Here is a 16,407-nt window from a genome sequence, read left to right as displayed (position 1 = left end):
CCGCATCCCCAGGTCAGGGATCCCTCCTCCGCTTCCTCTCTGATCAGTCCCATCCCCGTCAGGTTCCACACCATGTCCATCATGCTGGCCGTGGACATCCTGAGCAGTACGGGCGCCACGGAGGACCGGGCCATGCTGCTGCACAAGACCATCCAGCTGGCGGCCGAGCTGCGGAACACCATGGGCAACATGTTCAGCTTCGCCGCCGTCATGGGTGCTCTGGACATGAGCCAGGTAGGGGCCTCCGCACTCCCAGGCCCGCCGGGCAGGGTGGCTCAGACAAGGAATGGGAGAGGGGCTGTGGGGGAGGTGGGATTCCTGAGGAAGACTAGATCCCCTGGGAGAGACTGGATCCTCTGAGGACTAGGCCCCTCGGGGAAACTGGCCCATTTGGGCTAGAGATCTCCTTGGGGAGCCCCTGGGTTCATTCATTCATTCATGCAATCGTATTTATTGAGCGCTTACTGTGTGCACAGCACTGTACTAAGCACTTGGGAAGTACAAGTTGGCAACATATAGAGACGGCCCCTACCCAACAGCGGGCTCACAGTCTAGAAAGGGGAAACAGACGACAAGACAAAACATATTAACAAAAAAAAATAAATAGAAATATGTACAAGTAAAATAGAGTAATAAATACGTACAAACATATATACATATAGATAGATAGATAGATACAAGTGCTGTGGGGAGGGGAAGGAGGTAAGGCGGGGGGGATGGGGAGGGGGAGGAGGGGGAGAGTTCTACAGGGGAGACAGTTTCAGCCAGGGTGAGGAGATGGGGGCCAAGCTCCCTGCTGGGGTGGGTCAGCCGGGTGCAGCAGGCTGGAAGCCCCTCTCCTGCCCCATTGCCCATGAGCTGGGCCCCTCCCCACCCCAGATTGCCCGACTGGAGCAGACGTGGATGATGCTACGGCAGAGGCATACGGAAGGCGCCATCCTGTACGAGAAGAAGCTGAAGCCGTTCCTCAAGAGCCTCAATGAGGGCAAAGGTAGGGAAGCCCAGACCCGGCTCGCCCATCCCTGCCGGGTGGCCCCAAGGACCGAGCCGAGAAGGTGTGGAGCCTGGCTCAGAATCCCAGGGATCCCTAATCCAATCAGCTCCTTCCCGGCCAGCAAGAGCTGTCTGGGCCTCGGCTGGGTCATATTTATTGAGCGTTTACAGAGCTCTGAGCACTGTACTAAGCCCTTGGGACAATACAACATAACAAGGAACAGACATATTCCATGTCCACAATGAGCTTACAGCCCAGAGGGGGAGACAGACATTAATAGAAATTAATCACAGGTATATACATAAGTGCTGCGGGGGGTAAGGGTGGAGGGGTGAATAAAAGAAGCAAGTCAGGTGACGCAGAAGTGAGTGGGAGAAGAGGAAAGGAGGGCTTAGTCAGAGAAGGCCTCCCGGAGGAGATGTACCTACCATAAGGCTTTGAAGCGGGAGAGAGTAATTCCCTGTCGGGTTTGAGGAGGGAGGGTATTCCAGGCCAGAGACAGGAACTGGACGAGAGCTCGGCGGTGAGATAATCCCGGCTCTGCCACTTGTCTGCTGTGTGATCTTGGGTGAGTCACTTCACTTCTCTGTGCCCCAGTTGCTTCATCTGTAAAATGGGGATTGAGATGTGGGACAGGGACTAGGTCGAACCTGATTACCTTGTGTCTACCCCAGCGTTTATAACAGTGCTTGGCACATAGTAAGCACTTAACAAATACCATCATTGTTATAGACCAGATCGAGGTACAGGGAGTAGGTTGGCGGTGTGGACTGGGTTGTAGTAAGAGAGCAGCGAGGTGAGGTAACGGGGCGCAATTTGTTTGAGCGCTTTAAAGCCGACGGTGAGGAGTTTCCGTTTGATGCAGAGGTTCTTAAGGTTCTTAAAGAGAGGGGAAACATGGCCAGAATGACTTTGTAGAAAAAAGATCCAGGCAGCAGAGTGAGACCCGTTTGTCTGTCCCCACAGAAGGCCCTCCACTGAGCAACACCACTTTCCCCCACGTGCTGCCCCTCATCACCTTGCTGGAGTGCGACGCGGCCCCACCGGAGGGCCCCCAGCCCTGGGAGACCACCGACCAGGGGGTGGAGGTGGTCCTGGCCCACCTAGAGGCGGCCCGCATGGTGGCCCACCACGGGGGTCTCTACCACACCAACGCTGAGGTCAAGCTGCAGGGTGAGACGGGGTATGGGGACCGGGGGCTGGGGCTCCAGGGTGGGGGTGGACCTGCCCTGCTGCTGCCCCTGCGGGTAAGTCTTCAGACCAATTGACCTCCCACAACCCAAGCTGCCAGCCCAGGGCTCAGGAGCATTGCCGTGCTCCAGCAACTTCAGAAAAGTGCTCCAGTGGAGGGGAGGATGATGAGCAATGGGGAAGAAAGGGAATCAGAACTTGATACGTAGGAAGACACACGTTGTTCTCTCTCTGTCTCCCTCCTTCCTTCCTTCCTTTCCCTCTTGTTATCACACGCCCTGCCTTTCTGAGGGATTAGAGCATCACCTGAAGTGGATTAATCTGTTGACTGGCTCCATATAGACAGCTCAGTTTTTGATCCAGTTGGGCTGTTAACATGGAAACCACCTTCGTTGTCCTGCCGCTCCCTATTTATTTCCTCCATCTCTGTCTCTCTCTCCTCTCACCCTCTTTCCCTTCCTTCTAGCTACCCCACTTTTCTCTTCGGATCCCTCGTCCTCTCTTTCCCTTCCGTGAGTTCTCTCCCGTGCTCTTTCCTGGAGTTTGGGAGTCCTGGGGGGAGAAACAGAGATGAAAAGGGCAGAAAAGTTCCAAGAAGCAGCTTGAGGGGCCCTGAGGGGTCCGGCCAGTCTAAACCAGACCTGGCCCCTGACTCCAACCACACTCTGATGCTCTCTGTCTCTGTCCCCAGGCTTCCAGGCCCATCCAGAGCTCCTGGAAATCTTCAGCACCGAGTTCCAGATGCGTCTCCTCTGGGGAAGCCAGGGGGCAGGCAGTAACCAGGCCAAACGCTACGAGAAGTTTGACAAGGTGCTCACGGCCTTGTCCCATAAGGTGGAACCCCCCGTCCGCTCCAGTGAGCTGTAGCATCGCCCACGGGGGCAGAGGAGGTCTCTGAGAGCCACCCGACATCCCCCAACCCCCACCCCAGGGCCACCTCAGCCCCCACCCACGTTTTCTCTCCCCTCAGGTGGCAGGTAGCGCGGTGGGATGGTGAGAGGTTGGGGGGAGTGGTGATCCCATCTCTGGGAGGAAAGCCCACTCCCCAAGGATCCCGGAACAGAACGTAGGGCCAAAACAAAGTGGCTGCTTCCGGCCATCCCGAAGAGCCTAGACTGTGTGGTGAGGTTGATGTGGGGGGACACTGGGCCAGAGGGGCTCCCAGAGATCAGAAAGAATGGTGAGCTCCCAAAACCCTCGGCCCCACCCCATCCTGGCCCTGACGCTCTCCTCCCTCCCTCAAACCTTTCAAGAAACTGCCCCTTGGACCTTTCCTCGGCTTTCCCTTCCTTGGTAAAGGCCACAGTTGTCTGAGGACTCCCATCTCAGTTTCACTCGTGGCCTCCCCTGACACACTGCTGGGACTCCCAGGTAGGAAGGTCCCAGAAGCCCATTCCCTCTCTCCTCTTGCCCGTTGGGCGTCCCTCCCTCAGCCTCTGCCCTCCCCGCTCCCTGCCCTCTATCCCTCGGAAGTTCCATTCCCCAGGTCACTTGAATCGAGCTTTGGGCCTGGCCCCACGATGAACAGCCTTGGTCTCGCTGTAAATACATCCGGTTGGTTCTGTAAATATGTGTACAGATCCCTAGTCTTTCTTACACACAATAAACTTTTATGGATCTTCCTCGCCTCTCTTTGGGGTGGGGGTCATGGCCAGAGTGGGGAGAGAACTCGGAGGGGAGGGACACGGTCAGGGGACCATGTAGAAATGCCCGTTCCATTTTGGGCCAGAAGGCAGGTTCTTGCTCAGAGGAGCGTTCCCAGGCCCCTGGTCAGAGTTAGACACTCAAGGGGAAGAAGCATCCTTTACCTGTTGGCTGTCATTTGACATCAAGCTAACCCAACTCAATTCACTTCTAGAGTGTAAGCTCACTGTGGGAGGGGAATGTGTCTGCTAATTCTGTTGTACTCTCCCAAACCTTTAATTAGGGTGCTGTGCATCTAGTAAGCGCTCAATAAGTATGATTGATTGATTGGCATGTTGCACACCCCCACAGCACAATGTCCTACAGAGGGTCCTGGGACAGGATTGTAAGGAGACAAGACAGACAGGGGTTGGGTGGGAAGAAACTGTCTCACAAACCATAACCTGGGCGTTATCCTTGACTCCTGTCTCTCTCACTCAACCCACATTTTCATTCTATCATCAGATCCTGTCCGGTCAACCTTCAAAACATTGCTAAACTCTTCCTTTCCTTGCCATCCAAACTGCAACCGCATTAATCCAAGCACTTATCCTATGCCACTTGATTCCCACATCAGCCTCCTTGCTGATCTCCCTGCCTCCTGTCTCTCCCCTCCTCAGTCCCAGCTTTGCTCTGCTGCCCAGATCATTTTTCTACAGAACTGTTTTCCATGTTTCCTCACTTCTCAAGAACCTCCAATGGTTGCCCATCCACCTCCACATCAAACAGAAACTCCTTCCCACTGGCTTTAAAGCACTCAATCACCTTGTCCCCTCCTACGGTACCTCACTGGCAAAAACCCATCTCTCATATTTCACTCTAATGTCAACCTACTCACTGTGCCTCGATTTCATCTATCGCACCACCAACCCCTCACCCACATCCTGCCTCTGGCCTGGAACACCCTCCCCCTACATATCTGACAGAAGATCACTCTCCCCTCCTTCAAAGCCTTATTAAAAACACATCTCCACCTAGAGACCTTCCCCAACTAAGCCTTCATTTTCTCTTCTCTCACTCCCCTCCAAGTTGCCCTTGCATTTGGATTTTCACCCTTTATTCCCCCGTCCCTCAGCCCCAGAGCACAGAAGTCCATATCTGTAACTTATGTATTTATATTAATTTCTGTCTTCCCTTCTGGACTGTAAGCTCGCTGTGGGCAGGAAACGTGTTTACCAGCTGTTATATTCTACCAGGTCTGTTATATGATACTGTCCCACATGCTTAGTACAGCACTCCTCACACAGTAAGCACTCAATAAATACAACTTGATTGAGGATTTTTGCTCTCAAACAGTCAATAGTTCGTTTTGAGTGTCTAATGAGTATCAGACACTGAACTTGTGCTTAAGTACTCAAGAAACATACAGCTTAGTGGGAGCTACCGACAACAGTTATTTCAATAGTGAAAGCTGGAGGGAGAATAAGGATAAAAGAGAAAGCAATATAGTCATAACAAGCTGAAACAGCCAAACAAATAACTGTAAGTACAGTAAAATAGAGAAATTAAAGCATTCCCAGATAGATGAGGGCAATCAATCAACAGTATTTATTGAGCAGAGCATGGAACTGAGCCTGTGAGAGACTACATCATCATCATCATCAATAGTATTTATTGAGCACTTACTGTGTGCAGAACACTATACTAAGTGCTAGGGAAGTACAAGCTGACAACATACAGAGACAGTCCCTACCCAACAGTAGGCTCACCATCTAAAAGGAGTCACAAGGTTTGCTGCCATTTGTCTGCTGAATGGGGTTGGGGCACGGGCCTGGGAGTCATCATCATCATCATCAATCATATTTATTGAGCGCTTACTGTGTGCAGAGCACTGTACTAAGCGCTTGGGAAGTGCAAGTTGGCAACGTATAGAGACAGTCCCTACCCAACAGTAGGCTCACAGTCTAAAAGGAGTCACAAGGTTTGCAGCAATTTGTCTGCTGCATGGGGTTAGGGCACGGGCCTGGGAGTCATCATCATCATCATCAATCGTAATTATTAAGCGCTTACTGTGTGCAGAGCACTGTACTAAGCTCTTGGGAAGTACAAGTTGGCAACATATAGAGACAGTCCCTACCCAACAGTAGGCTCACATTCTAAAAGGAGTCACAAGGTTTGCTGCAATTTGTCTGCTGCATGGGGTTGGGGCACGGGCCTGGAAGTCATCATCATCATCATCAATCGTATTTATTGAGCGCTTACTGTGTGCAGAGCACTGTACTAAGCGCTTGGGAAGTACAAGTTGGTAACATATAGAGACAGTTCCTACCCAACAGTAGGCTCACAGTCTAAAACGAGTCACAAGGTTTGCTGCCATTTGTCTGCTGCATGGGGTTGGGGCACGGGCCTGGGAGTCATCATCATCATCATCAATCGTATTTATTGAGCGCTTACTGTGTGCAGAGCACTGTACTAGGCGCTTGGGAAGTACAAGTTGGCAAAATATAGAGACAGTTCCTACCCAACAGTAGGCTCACAGTCTAAAAGGAGTCTCAAGGATTGCTGCCATTCGTCTGTTGCATGGGGTCGGGGCACGGGCCCGGGAGTCGTCATCATCATCATCAATCGTATTTATTGAGGGCTTACTGTGTGCAGAGCACTGTACTAAGCGCTTGGGAAGTACAAGTTGGCAACGTATAGAGACAGTCCCTACCCAACAGTAGGCTCACAGTCTAAAAGGAGTCACAAGGTTTGCAGCAATTTGTCTACTGCATGCGGTTGGGGCACGGGCCTGGGAGTCACAAGGTTTGTTGCCATTCGTCTGTTGCATGGGGTTGGGGCACGGGCCTGGGAGTCATCATCATCATCATCAATCGTATGTATTGAGCGCTTACTGTGTGCAGAACACTGTACTAGGTGCTTGGGAACTACAGGTTGGCAACATATAGAGACAGTTCCTACCCAACAGTAGGCTGACAGCCTAAAAGGAGTCACAAGGTTTGCTGCCATTCGTCTGTTGCATGGGGTCGGGGCACGGGCCTGGGAGTCGTCATCATCATCATCAATCGTATTTATTGAGCGCTTACTGTGTGCAGAGCACTGTACTAAGAGCTTGGGAAGTACAAGTTGGCAATGTATAGAGACAGTCCCTGCCCAACAGTAGGCTCACAGTCTAAAAGGAGTCACAAGGTTTGCTGCCATTTGTCTGCTGCATGGGGTTGGGGCACGGGCCTGGGAGTCACAAGGTTTGCTGCCACTTGTCTGCTGCATGGGGTTAGGGCACGGGCCTGGGAGTCATCATCATCATCATCCATTGTATTTATTGAGCACTTACTGTGTGCAGAGCACTGTACTAAGCGCTTGGGAAGTACAAGTTGGCAACGTATAGAGACAGTCCCTACCCAACAGTAGGCTCACAGTCTAAAAGGAGTCAAGGTTTGCTGCCATTTGTCTGCTGCATGGGGTTGGGGCACGGGCCTGGGAGTCATCATCATCATCATCAATCGTATTTATTGAGCGCTTACTGTGTGCAGAGCACTGTACTAAGCGCTTGGGAAGTACAAGTTGGCAACGTATAGAGACAGTTCCTACCCAACAGTAGGCTCACAGTCTAAAAGGAGTCACAAGGTTCGCTGCCATTTGTCTGCTGCATGGGGTTAGGGCACGGGCCTGGGAGTCACAAGGTTTGCTGCCACTTGTCTGCTGCATGGGTTTGGGGTACGGGCCTGGGAGTCATCATCATCATCATCAATAGTATTTATTGAGCGCTTACTGTGTGCAGAGCACTGTACTAAGCGCTTGGGAAGTACAAGTTGGCAACGTATAGAGACAGTCCCTACCCAACAGTCGGCTCACAGTCTAAAAGGAGTCACAAGGTTTGCTGCCATTTGTCTGCTGCATGGGGATAGGGCACGGGCCTGGGAGTCACAAGGTTTGCTGCCATTCGTCTGTTGCATGGGGTTGGGGCACGGGCCTGGGAGTCATCATCATCATAATCAATCGTATTTATTGAGCGCTTACTGTGTGCAGAGCACTGTACTAAGCGCTTGGGAAGTACAAGTTGACAACATATAGAAACAGTCCCTACCCAACAGTAGGCTCACAGTCTAAAAGGAGTCACAAGGTTTGCTGCCATTCATCTGTTGCATGGGGTTGGGGCACGGGCCTGGGAGTCATCATCATTATCATCAATCGTATTTATTGAGCGCTTACTGTGTGCAGAGCACTGTACTAAGCGCTTGGGAAGTACAAGTTGGCAACGTATAGAGACAGTTCCTACCCAACAGTAGGCTCACAGTCTGAAAGGAGTCACAAGGTTTGCTGCCATTTGTCTGCTGCCATTTGTCTGCTGCATGGGGTTAGGGCACATTTGGGAGTCATCATCATCATCATCAATCGTATTTATTGAGCGCTTACTGTGTGCAGAGCACTGTACTAGGCGCTTGGGAAGTACAAGTTGGCAAAATATAGAGACAGTCCCTACCCAACAGTAGGCTCACAGTCCAAAAGGAGTCACAAGGTTTGCTGCCATTTGTCTGCTGCATGGGGTTGGGGCACGGGCCTGGGAGTCACAAGGTTTGTTGCCATTCGTCTGTTGCATGGGGTTGGGGCACGGGCCTGGGAGTCATCATCATCATCATCAGTCGTATTTATTGAGCGCTTACTGTATGCAGAGCATTGTACTAAGCGCTTGGGAAGTACAAGTTGGCAACATATAATGACAGTCCCTACCCAACAGTAGGCTCACAGTCTAAAAGGAGTCACAGGGTTTGCTGCCATTTGTCTGCTGCATGGGGTTAGGTCACAGGCCTGGGAGTCATCATCATCATCATCAATCGTATTTATTGAGCGCTTACTGTGTGCAGAACACTGTACTAAGCGCTTGGGAAGTACAAGTTGGCAACGTATAGAGACAGTCCCTACCCAACAGTAGGCTCACAGTCTAAAAGGAGTCACAAGGTTTGCTGACATTTGTCTGCTGCATGGGGTTGGGGCACGGGCCTGGGAGTCACAAGGTTTGCTGCCACTTGTCTGCTGCATGGGTTTGGGGCACGGGACTGGGAGTCATCATCATCATCATCAATCGTATTTATTGAGCACTTACTGTGTGCAGAGCACTGTACTAAGCGCTTGGGAAGTACAACTTGGCAACGTATAGAGACAGTCCGTACCCAACGGTAGGCTCACAGTCTAAAAGGATTCACAAGGTTTGCTATTTGTCTGCTGCATGCGGGCCTGGGAGTCACAAGGTTTGCTGCCACTTGTCTGCTGCATGGGTTTGGGGCACGGGCCTGGGAGTCATCAACATCATCATCAATCATATTTATTGAGCGCTTACTGTGTGCAGAGCACTGTACTAAGCACTTGGGAAGTACAAGTTGGCAACGTATAGAGACAGTCCCTACCCAACAGTAGGCTCACAGTCTAAAAGGAGTCACAAGGTTTGCTGCCATTTGTCTGCTGCATGGGGTTAGGGCACGGGCCTGGGAGTCATCATCATCATCATCAATCGTGTTTTTTGAGCGCTTACTGTGTGCAGAGCACTGTACTAAGCGCTTGGGAAGCACAAGTTGGCAACGTATAGAGACAGTCCCTACCCAACGGTAGGCTCACAGTCTGAAAGGAGTCACAGGGTTTGCTATTTTTCTGCTGCATGGGGTTGGGGCACGGGCCTGGGAGTCACAAGGTTTGTTGCCATTTGTCTGCTGCATGGGTTTGGGGCACGGACCTGGGAGTCATCAACATCATCATCAATCATATTTATTGAGCGCTTACTGTGTGCAGAGCACTGTACTAGGCGCTTGTGAAGTACAAGTTGGCAACGTATAGAGACAGTCTCTACCCAACAGTAGGCTCACAGTCTAAAAGGAGTCACAAGGTTTGCTGCCATTTGTCTGCTGCATGGGGTTGTGGCACAGGCCTGGGAGTCACAAGGTTTACTGCCATTCGTCTGTTGCATGGGGTTGGGGCACGGGCCTGGGAGTCGTCATCATCATCATCAATCGTATTTATTGAGCGCTTACTGTGTGCAGAGCACTGTACTAAGCGCTTTGGAAGTACAAGTTGGCAACGTATAGAGACAGTCCCTACCCAACAGTAGGCTCACAGTCTAAAAGGAGTCAGTAGGTTTGCTGCCATTTATCTGCTGTATGGGGTTGGGGCACGGGCCTGGGAGTCACAGGGTTTGCTGCCATTCGTCTGTTGCATGGGGTTGGGGCACGGGCCTGGGAATCGTCATCATCATCATCAATCGTATTTATTGAGCGCTTACTTTGTGCAGAGCACTGTACTAGGCGCTTGGGAAGTAAAAGTTGGCAACGTATAGAGACAGTCCCTATCCAACAGTAGGCTCACAGTCTAAAAGGAGTCACAAGGTTTGCTGCCACTTGTCTGCTGCATGGGGTTGGGGCACGGGCCTGGGAGTCATCAACATCATCATCAATCGTATTTATTGAGTGCTTACTGTGTGCAGAGCACTGTACTAAGCACTTGGGAAGTACAAGTTGGCAACGTATGGAGACAGTCCCTACCCAACAGTAGGCTCACAGTCTAAAAGGAGTCACAAGGTTTGCTGCCATTTGTCTGCTGCACGGGGTTACGGCACGGGCCTGGGAGTCATCATCATCATCATCAATCGTATTTATTGAGCGCTTACTGTGTGCAGAGCACTGTACTAAGCCCTTGGGAAGTACAAGTTGGCAACGTATAGAGACAGTTCCTACCCAACAGTAGGCTCACAGTCTAAAAGGAGTCACAAGGTTTGCTGCCATTTGTCTGCTGCATGGGATTAGGGCACGGGCCTGGGAGTCATCATCATCATCATCATCATCATCAATAGTATTTATTGAGCGCTTACTGTGTGCAGAGCACTGTACTAGGCGCTTGGGAAGTACAAGTTGGCAACATATAGAGAGACAGTCCCTACCCAACAGTAGGCTCACACTCTAAAAGGAGTCACAAGGCTTGCTGCCATTCGTCTGCTGCATAGGGTTAGGGCACGGGCCTGGGAGCCATCATCATCATCATCAATCGTATTTATTGAGCGCTTACTGTGTGCAGAGCACTGTACTAGGCGCTTGAGAAGTACAAGTTGGCAACATATAGAGACAGTTCCTACCCAACAGTAGGCTCACAGTCTAAAAGGAGTCACAAGGTTTACTACCATTCGTCTGTTGCATGGGGTTGGGGCACGGGCCTGGGAGTCGTCATCATCATCATCAATCGTATTTATGGAGCGCTTACTGTGTGCAGAGCACTGTACTAAGCGCTTGGGAAGTACAAGTTGGCAACGTATAGAGACAGTCCCTACCCAACAGTAGGCTCACAGTCTAAAAGGAGTCACAAGGTTTGCTGCCATTTGTCTGCTGCATGGGGTTAGGGCACGGGCCTGGGAGTCATCATCATCATCATCAATCGTATTTATTGAGCACTTACTGTGTGCAGAGCACTGTACTAAGCGCTTGGGAAGTACAAGTTGGCAACGTATAGAGACAGTCCCTACCCAACAGTAGGCTTACAGTCTAAAAGGAGTCACAAGGTTTGCTGCCATTTGTCTGCTGCATGGGGTTGGGGCACGGGCCTGGGAGTCACAAGGTTTGCATCCACTTGTCTGCTGGATGGGGTTGGGGCACGGGCTTGGGAGTCATCATCATCATCATCAATCGTATTTATTGAGCGCTTACTGTGTGCAGAGCACTGTACTAGGCGCTTGAGAAGTACAAGTTGGCAACATATAGAGACAGTTCCTACCCAACAGTAGGCTCACAGTCTAAAAGGAGTCACAAGGTTTACTGCCATTCGTCTGTTGCATGGTGTTGGGGCACGGGCCTGGGAGTCGTCATCATCATCATCAATCGTATTTATGGAGCACTTACTGTGTGCAGAGCACTGTACTAAGCGCTTGGGAAGTACAAGTTGGCAACGTATAGAGACAGTCCCTACCCAACAGTAGGCTCACAGTCTAAAAGGAGTCACAAGGTTTGCTGCCATTTGTCTGCTGCATGGGGTTAGGGCACGGGCCTGGGAGTCATCATCATCATCATCAATCGTATTTATTGAGCACTTACTGTGTGCAGAGCACTGTACTAGGAGCTTGGGAAGTACAAGTTGGCAACATATAGAGACAGTTCCTACCCAACAGTAGGCTCACATTCTAAAAGGAGTCACAAGGCTTGCTGCCATTCGTCTGCTGCATAGGGTTAGGGCACGGGCCTGGGAGCCATCATCATCATCATCATCAATCGTATTTATTGAGCGCTTACTGTGTGCAGAGCACTGTACTTGGCGCTTGGGAAGTACAAGTTGGCAACGTATAGAGACAGTCCCTACCCAACAGTAGGCTCACAGTCTAAAAGGAGTCACAAGGTTTGCTGCCATTTGTCTGCTGCATGGGGTTAGGACACGGGCCTGGGAGTCATCATCATCGTCATCAATCGTATTTATTGAGCGCTTACTGTGTGCAGAGCTCTGTACTAAGCGCTTGGGAAGTACAAGTTGGCAACGTATAGAGACAGTCCCTACCCAACAGTAGGTTCACAGTCTAAAAGGAGTCACAAGGTTTGCTGCCATTTGTCTGCTGCATGGGGTTGGGGCACGGGCCTGGGAGTCACAAGGTTTGCTGCCATTCGTCTGTTGCATGGGGTTGGGGCACGGGCCTGGGAGTCATCAACATCATCATCAATCATATTTATTGCGCGTTTACTGTGTGCAGAGCACTGTACTAGGCGCTTGGGAAGTACAAGTTGGCAACGTATAGAGACAGTCCCTACCCAACAGTAGGCTCACAGTCTAAAAGGAGTCACAAGGTTCGCTGCCATTTGTCTGCTGCATGGGGTTAGGGCACAGGCCTGGGAGTCTTCAACATCATCATCAATCGTATTTATTGAGCGCTTACTGTGTGCAGAGCACTGTACTAAGCGCTTGGGAAGTACAAGTTGGCAACGTATAGAGACAGTCCCTACCCAACAGTAGGCTCACAGTCTAAAAGGAGTCACAAGGTTTGCTGTCATTTGCTGCATGGGGATAGGGCACAGGCCTGGGAGTCATCATCATCATCATCAATCGTATTTATTGAGCGCTTACTGTGTGCATGTACTAAGTGCTTGGGAAGTACAAGTTGGCAACATATAGAGACAGTCCCCACCGAACAGTAGGCTCACAGTCTAAAAGGAGTCACAAGGTTTGCTGCCATTTGTCTGCTCCATGGGGTTAGGGCACGGGCCAGGGAGTCATCATCGTCATCATCAATCGTATTTATTGAGCGCTTACTGTGTGCAGAGCACTGTATTAAGCGCTTGGGAAGTACAAGTTGGCAACGTATAGAGACAGTCCCCACCCAACAGTAGGCTCACAGTCTAAAAGGAGTCACAAGGTTTACTGCCATTTGTCTGCTGCATGGGGTTATGGCACAGGCCTGAGAGTCATCATCATCATCATCAATCGTATTTATTGAGCGCTTACTGTGTGTAGAGCACTGTACTAAGCGCTTGGGAAGTACAAGTTGGCAACGTATAGAGACAGTCCCTACCCAACAGTAGGCTCACAGTCTAAAAGGAGTCACAAGGTTTGCTGCCATTTGTCTGCTGCATGGGTTGGGGCACGGGCCTGGGAGTCATCATCATCATCATCAATTGTATTTATTGAGTGCTTACCGTGTGCAGAGCACTGTACTAAGTGCTTGGGAAGTACAAGTTGGCAACATATAGAGACAGTCCCTACCCAACAGTAGGCTCACAGTCTAAAAGGAGTCACAAGGTTTGCTGCCATTTGTCTGCTGCATGGGGTTAGGGCATGGGCCTGGGAGTCATCATCATCATCATCAATCGTATTTATTGAGCGCTTACTGTGTGCAGAGCACTGTACTAAGCCCTTGGGAAGTACAGGTTGGCAACGTATAGAGACAGTCCCTACCCAACAGTAGGCTCACAGTCTAAAAGGAGTCACAAGGTTTGCTGCCATTTGTCTGCTGCATGGGGTTAGGGCACAGGCCTGGGAGTCATCAACATCATCATCAATCGAATTTATTGAGCGCTTACTGTGTGCAGAGCACTGTACTGGCACTTGGGAAGTACAAGTTAGCAACATATAGAGACAGTTCCTACCCAACAGTAGGCTCACAGTCTAAAAGGAGTTACAAGGTTTGCTGCCATTTGTCTGCTGCATGGGGTTGGGGCACAGGCCAGGGAGTCATCATCATCATCATCAATCGTATTTATTGAGCGCTTACTGTGTGCAGAGCACTGTACTGGCACTTGGGAATTACAAGTTAGCAACATATAGAGACAGTTCCTACCCAACAGTAAGCTCACAGTCTAAAAGGAGTTACAAGGTTTGCTGCCATTTGTCTGCTGCATGGGGTTGGGGCACGGGCCTGGGAGTCATCATCATCATCATCAATCGTATTTATTGAGCGCTTACTGTGTGCAGAGCACTGTACTAGGCGCTTGGGAAGTACAAGTTGGCAACATGTAGAGACAGTTCCTACCCAACAGTAGGCTCACAGTCTAAAAGGAGTCACAAGGTTTGCTGCCATTTGTCTGCTGCATGGGGTTACGGCACGGGCCTGGGAGTCATCATCATCATCATCAATCGTATTTATTGAGCGCTTACTGTGTGCAGAGCACTGTACTAAGCCCTTGGGAAGTACAAGTTGGCAACATATAATGACATTCCCTACCCAACAGTAGGCTCACAGTCTAAAAGGAGTCACAAGGTTTGCTGTCATTTGTCTGGTGCATGGGGTTAGGGCATGGGCCTGGAAGTCATCATCATCATCATCAATCGTATTTATTGAGCGCTTACTGTGTGCAGAGCACTGTACTAGGCGCTTGGGAAGTAGAAGTTGGCAACGTATAGAGACAGTCCCTACCCAACAGTAGGCTCACAGTCTAAAAGGAGTCACAAAGTTTGCTGCCATTTGTCTGCTGCATGGGGTTAGGGCACAGGCCTGGGAGTCATCATCATCATCATCAATCGTATTTATTGAGCGCTTACTGTGTGCAGAGCACTGTACTAAGCGCTTGGGAAGTACAAGTTGGCAACTTATAGAGACAGTCCCTACCCAACAGTAGGCTTACAGTCTAAAAGGAGTCACAAGGTTTGCTGCCATTTGTCTGCTGCATGGGGTTGGGGCACGGGCCTGGGAGTCACAAGGTTTGCTTCCACTTGTCTGCTGGATGGGGTTGGGGCACGGGCTTGGGAGTCATCATCATCATCATCAATCGTATTTATTGAGCGCTTACTGTGTGCAGAGCACTGTACTAGGCGCTTGAGAAGTACAAGTTGGCAACATATAGAGACAGTTCCTACCCAACAGTAGGCTCACAGTCTAAAAGGAGTCACAAGGTTTGCTGCCATTCGTCCGTTGCATGGTGTTGGGGCACGGGCCTGGGAGTCGTCATCATCATCATCAATCGTATTTATGGAGCGCTTACTGTGTGCAGAGCACTGTACTAAGCGCTTGGGAAGTACAAGGTGGCAACGTATAGAGACAGTCCCTACCCAACAGTAGGCTCACAGTCTAAAAGGAGTCACAAGGTTTGCTGCCATTTGTCTGCTGCATGGGGTTAGGGCACGGGCCTGGGAGTCATCATCATCATCATCAATCGTATTTATTGAGCACTTACTGTGTGCAGAGCACTGTACTAGGCGCTTGGGAAGTACAAGTTGGCAACATATAGAGACAGTTCCTACCCAACAGTAGGCTCACAGTCTAAAAGGAGTCACAAGGCTTGCTGCCATTCGTCTGCTGCATAGGGTTAGGGCACGGGCCTGGGAGCCATCATCATCATCATCATCAATCGTATTTATTGAGCGCTTACTTTGTGCAGAGCACTGTACTAGGTGCTTGGGAAGTAAAAGTTGGCAACGTATAGAGACAGTCCCTATCCAACAGTAGGCTCACAGTCTAAAAGGAGTCACAAGGTTTGCTGCCACTTGTCTGCTGCATGGGGTTGGGGCACGGGCCTGGGAGTCATCAACATCATCATCAATCGTATTTATTGAGTGCTTACTGTGTGCAGAGCACTGTACTAAGCACTTGGGAAGTACAAGTTGGCAACGTATGGAGACAGTCCCTACCCAACAGTAGGCTCACAGTCTAAAAGGAGTCACAAGGTTTGCTGCCATTTGTCTGCTGCATGGGGTTACGGCACGGGCCTGGGAGTCATCATCATCATCATCAATCGTATTTATTGAGCGCTTACTGTGTGCAGAGCACTGTAGTAAGCCCTTGGGAAGTACAAGTTGGCAACGTATAGAGACAGTTCCTACCCAACAGTAGGCTCACAGTCTAAAAGGAGTCACAAGGTTTGCTGCCATTTGTCTGCTGCATGGGATTAGGGCACGGGCCTGGGAGTCATCATCATCATCATCATCAATCGTATTTATTGAGCGCTTACTGTGTGCAGAGCACTGTACTAGGCGCTTGAGAAGTACAAGTTGGCAACATATAGAGACAGTTCCTACCCAACAGTAGGCTCACAGTCTAAAAGGAGTCACAAGGTTTGCTGCCATTTGTCTGCTGCATGGGGTTGGGGCACGGGCCTGGGAGTCACAAGGTTTGCATCCACTTGTCTGCTGGATGGGGTTGGGGCACGGGC

General features: G+C 50.5%; 1 protein-coding gene across 3 annotated transcripts in view; it reads left to right on the top strand.

Moving 5' to 3' along the window:
- The window catches only part of SH2D3C (SH2 domain containing 3C), a 40,411-nt gene extending 36,604 nt beyond the window's left edge, over positions 1–3,807 (top strand). For 2 of the 3 annotated variants that reach the window (XM_038745583.1, XM_038745584.1), the window contains 4 exons: positions 63–234; positions 880–991; positions 1,961–2,167; positions 2,877–3,052. In XM_038745583.1, the coding sequence (XP_038601511.1) occupies positions 63–234; positions 880–991; positions 1,961–2,167; positions 2,877–3,052 (667 nt within the window). Of the gene's footprint in view, positions 1–62; positions 235–879; positions 992–1,960; positions 2,168–2,876 lie in introns of all 3 variants that reach the window. The other variant, XM_038745582.1, reaches the window with a different exon arrangement.
- The last annotated feature ends 12,600 nt before the right edge of the window (positions 3,808–16,407 follow it).

This window comes from Tachyglossus aculeatus, chromosome 4, assembly GCF_015852505.1.
Source record: "Tachyglossus aculeatus isolate mTacAcu1 chromosome 4, mTacAcu1.pri, whole genome shotgun sequence".
Lineage (NCBI taxonomy): Eukaryota > Metazoa > Chordata > Mammalia > Monotremata > Tachyglossidae > Tachyglossus > Tachyglossus aculeatus.
This window is presented reverse-complemented; position numbering and strand designations above follow the sequence as displayed.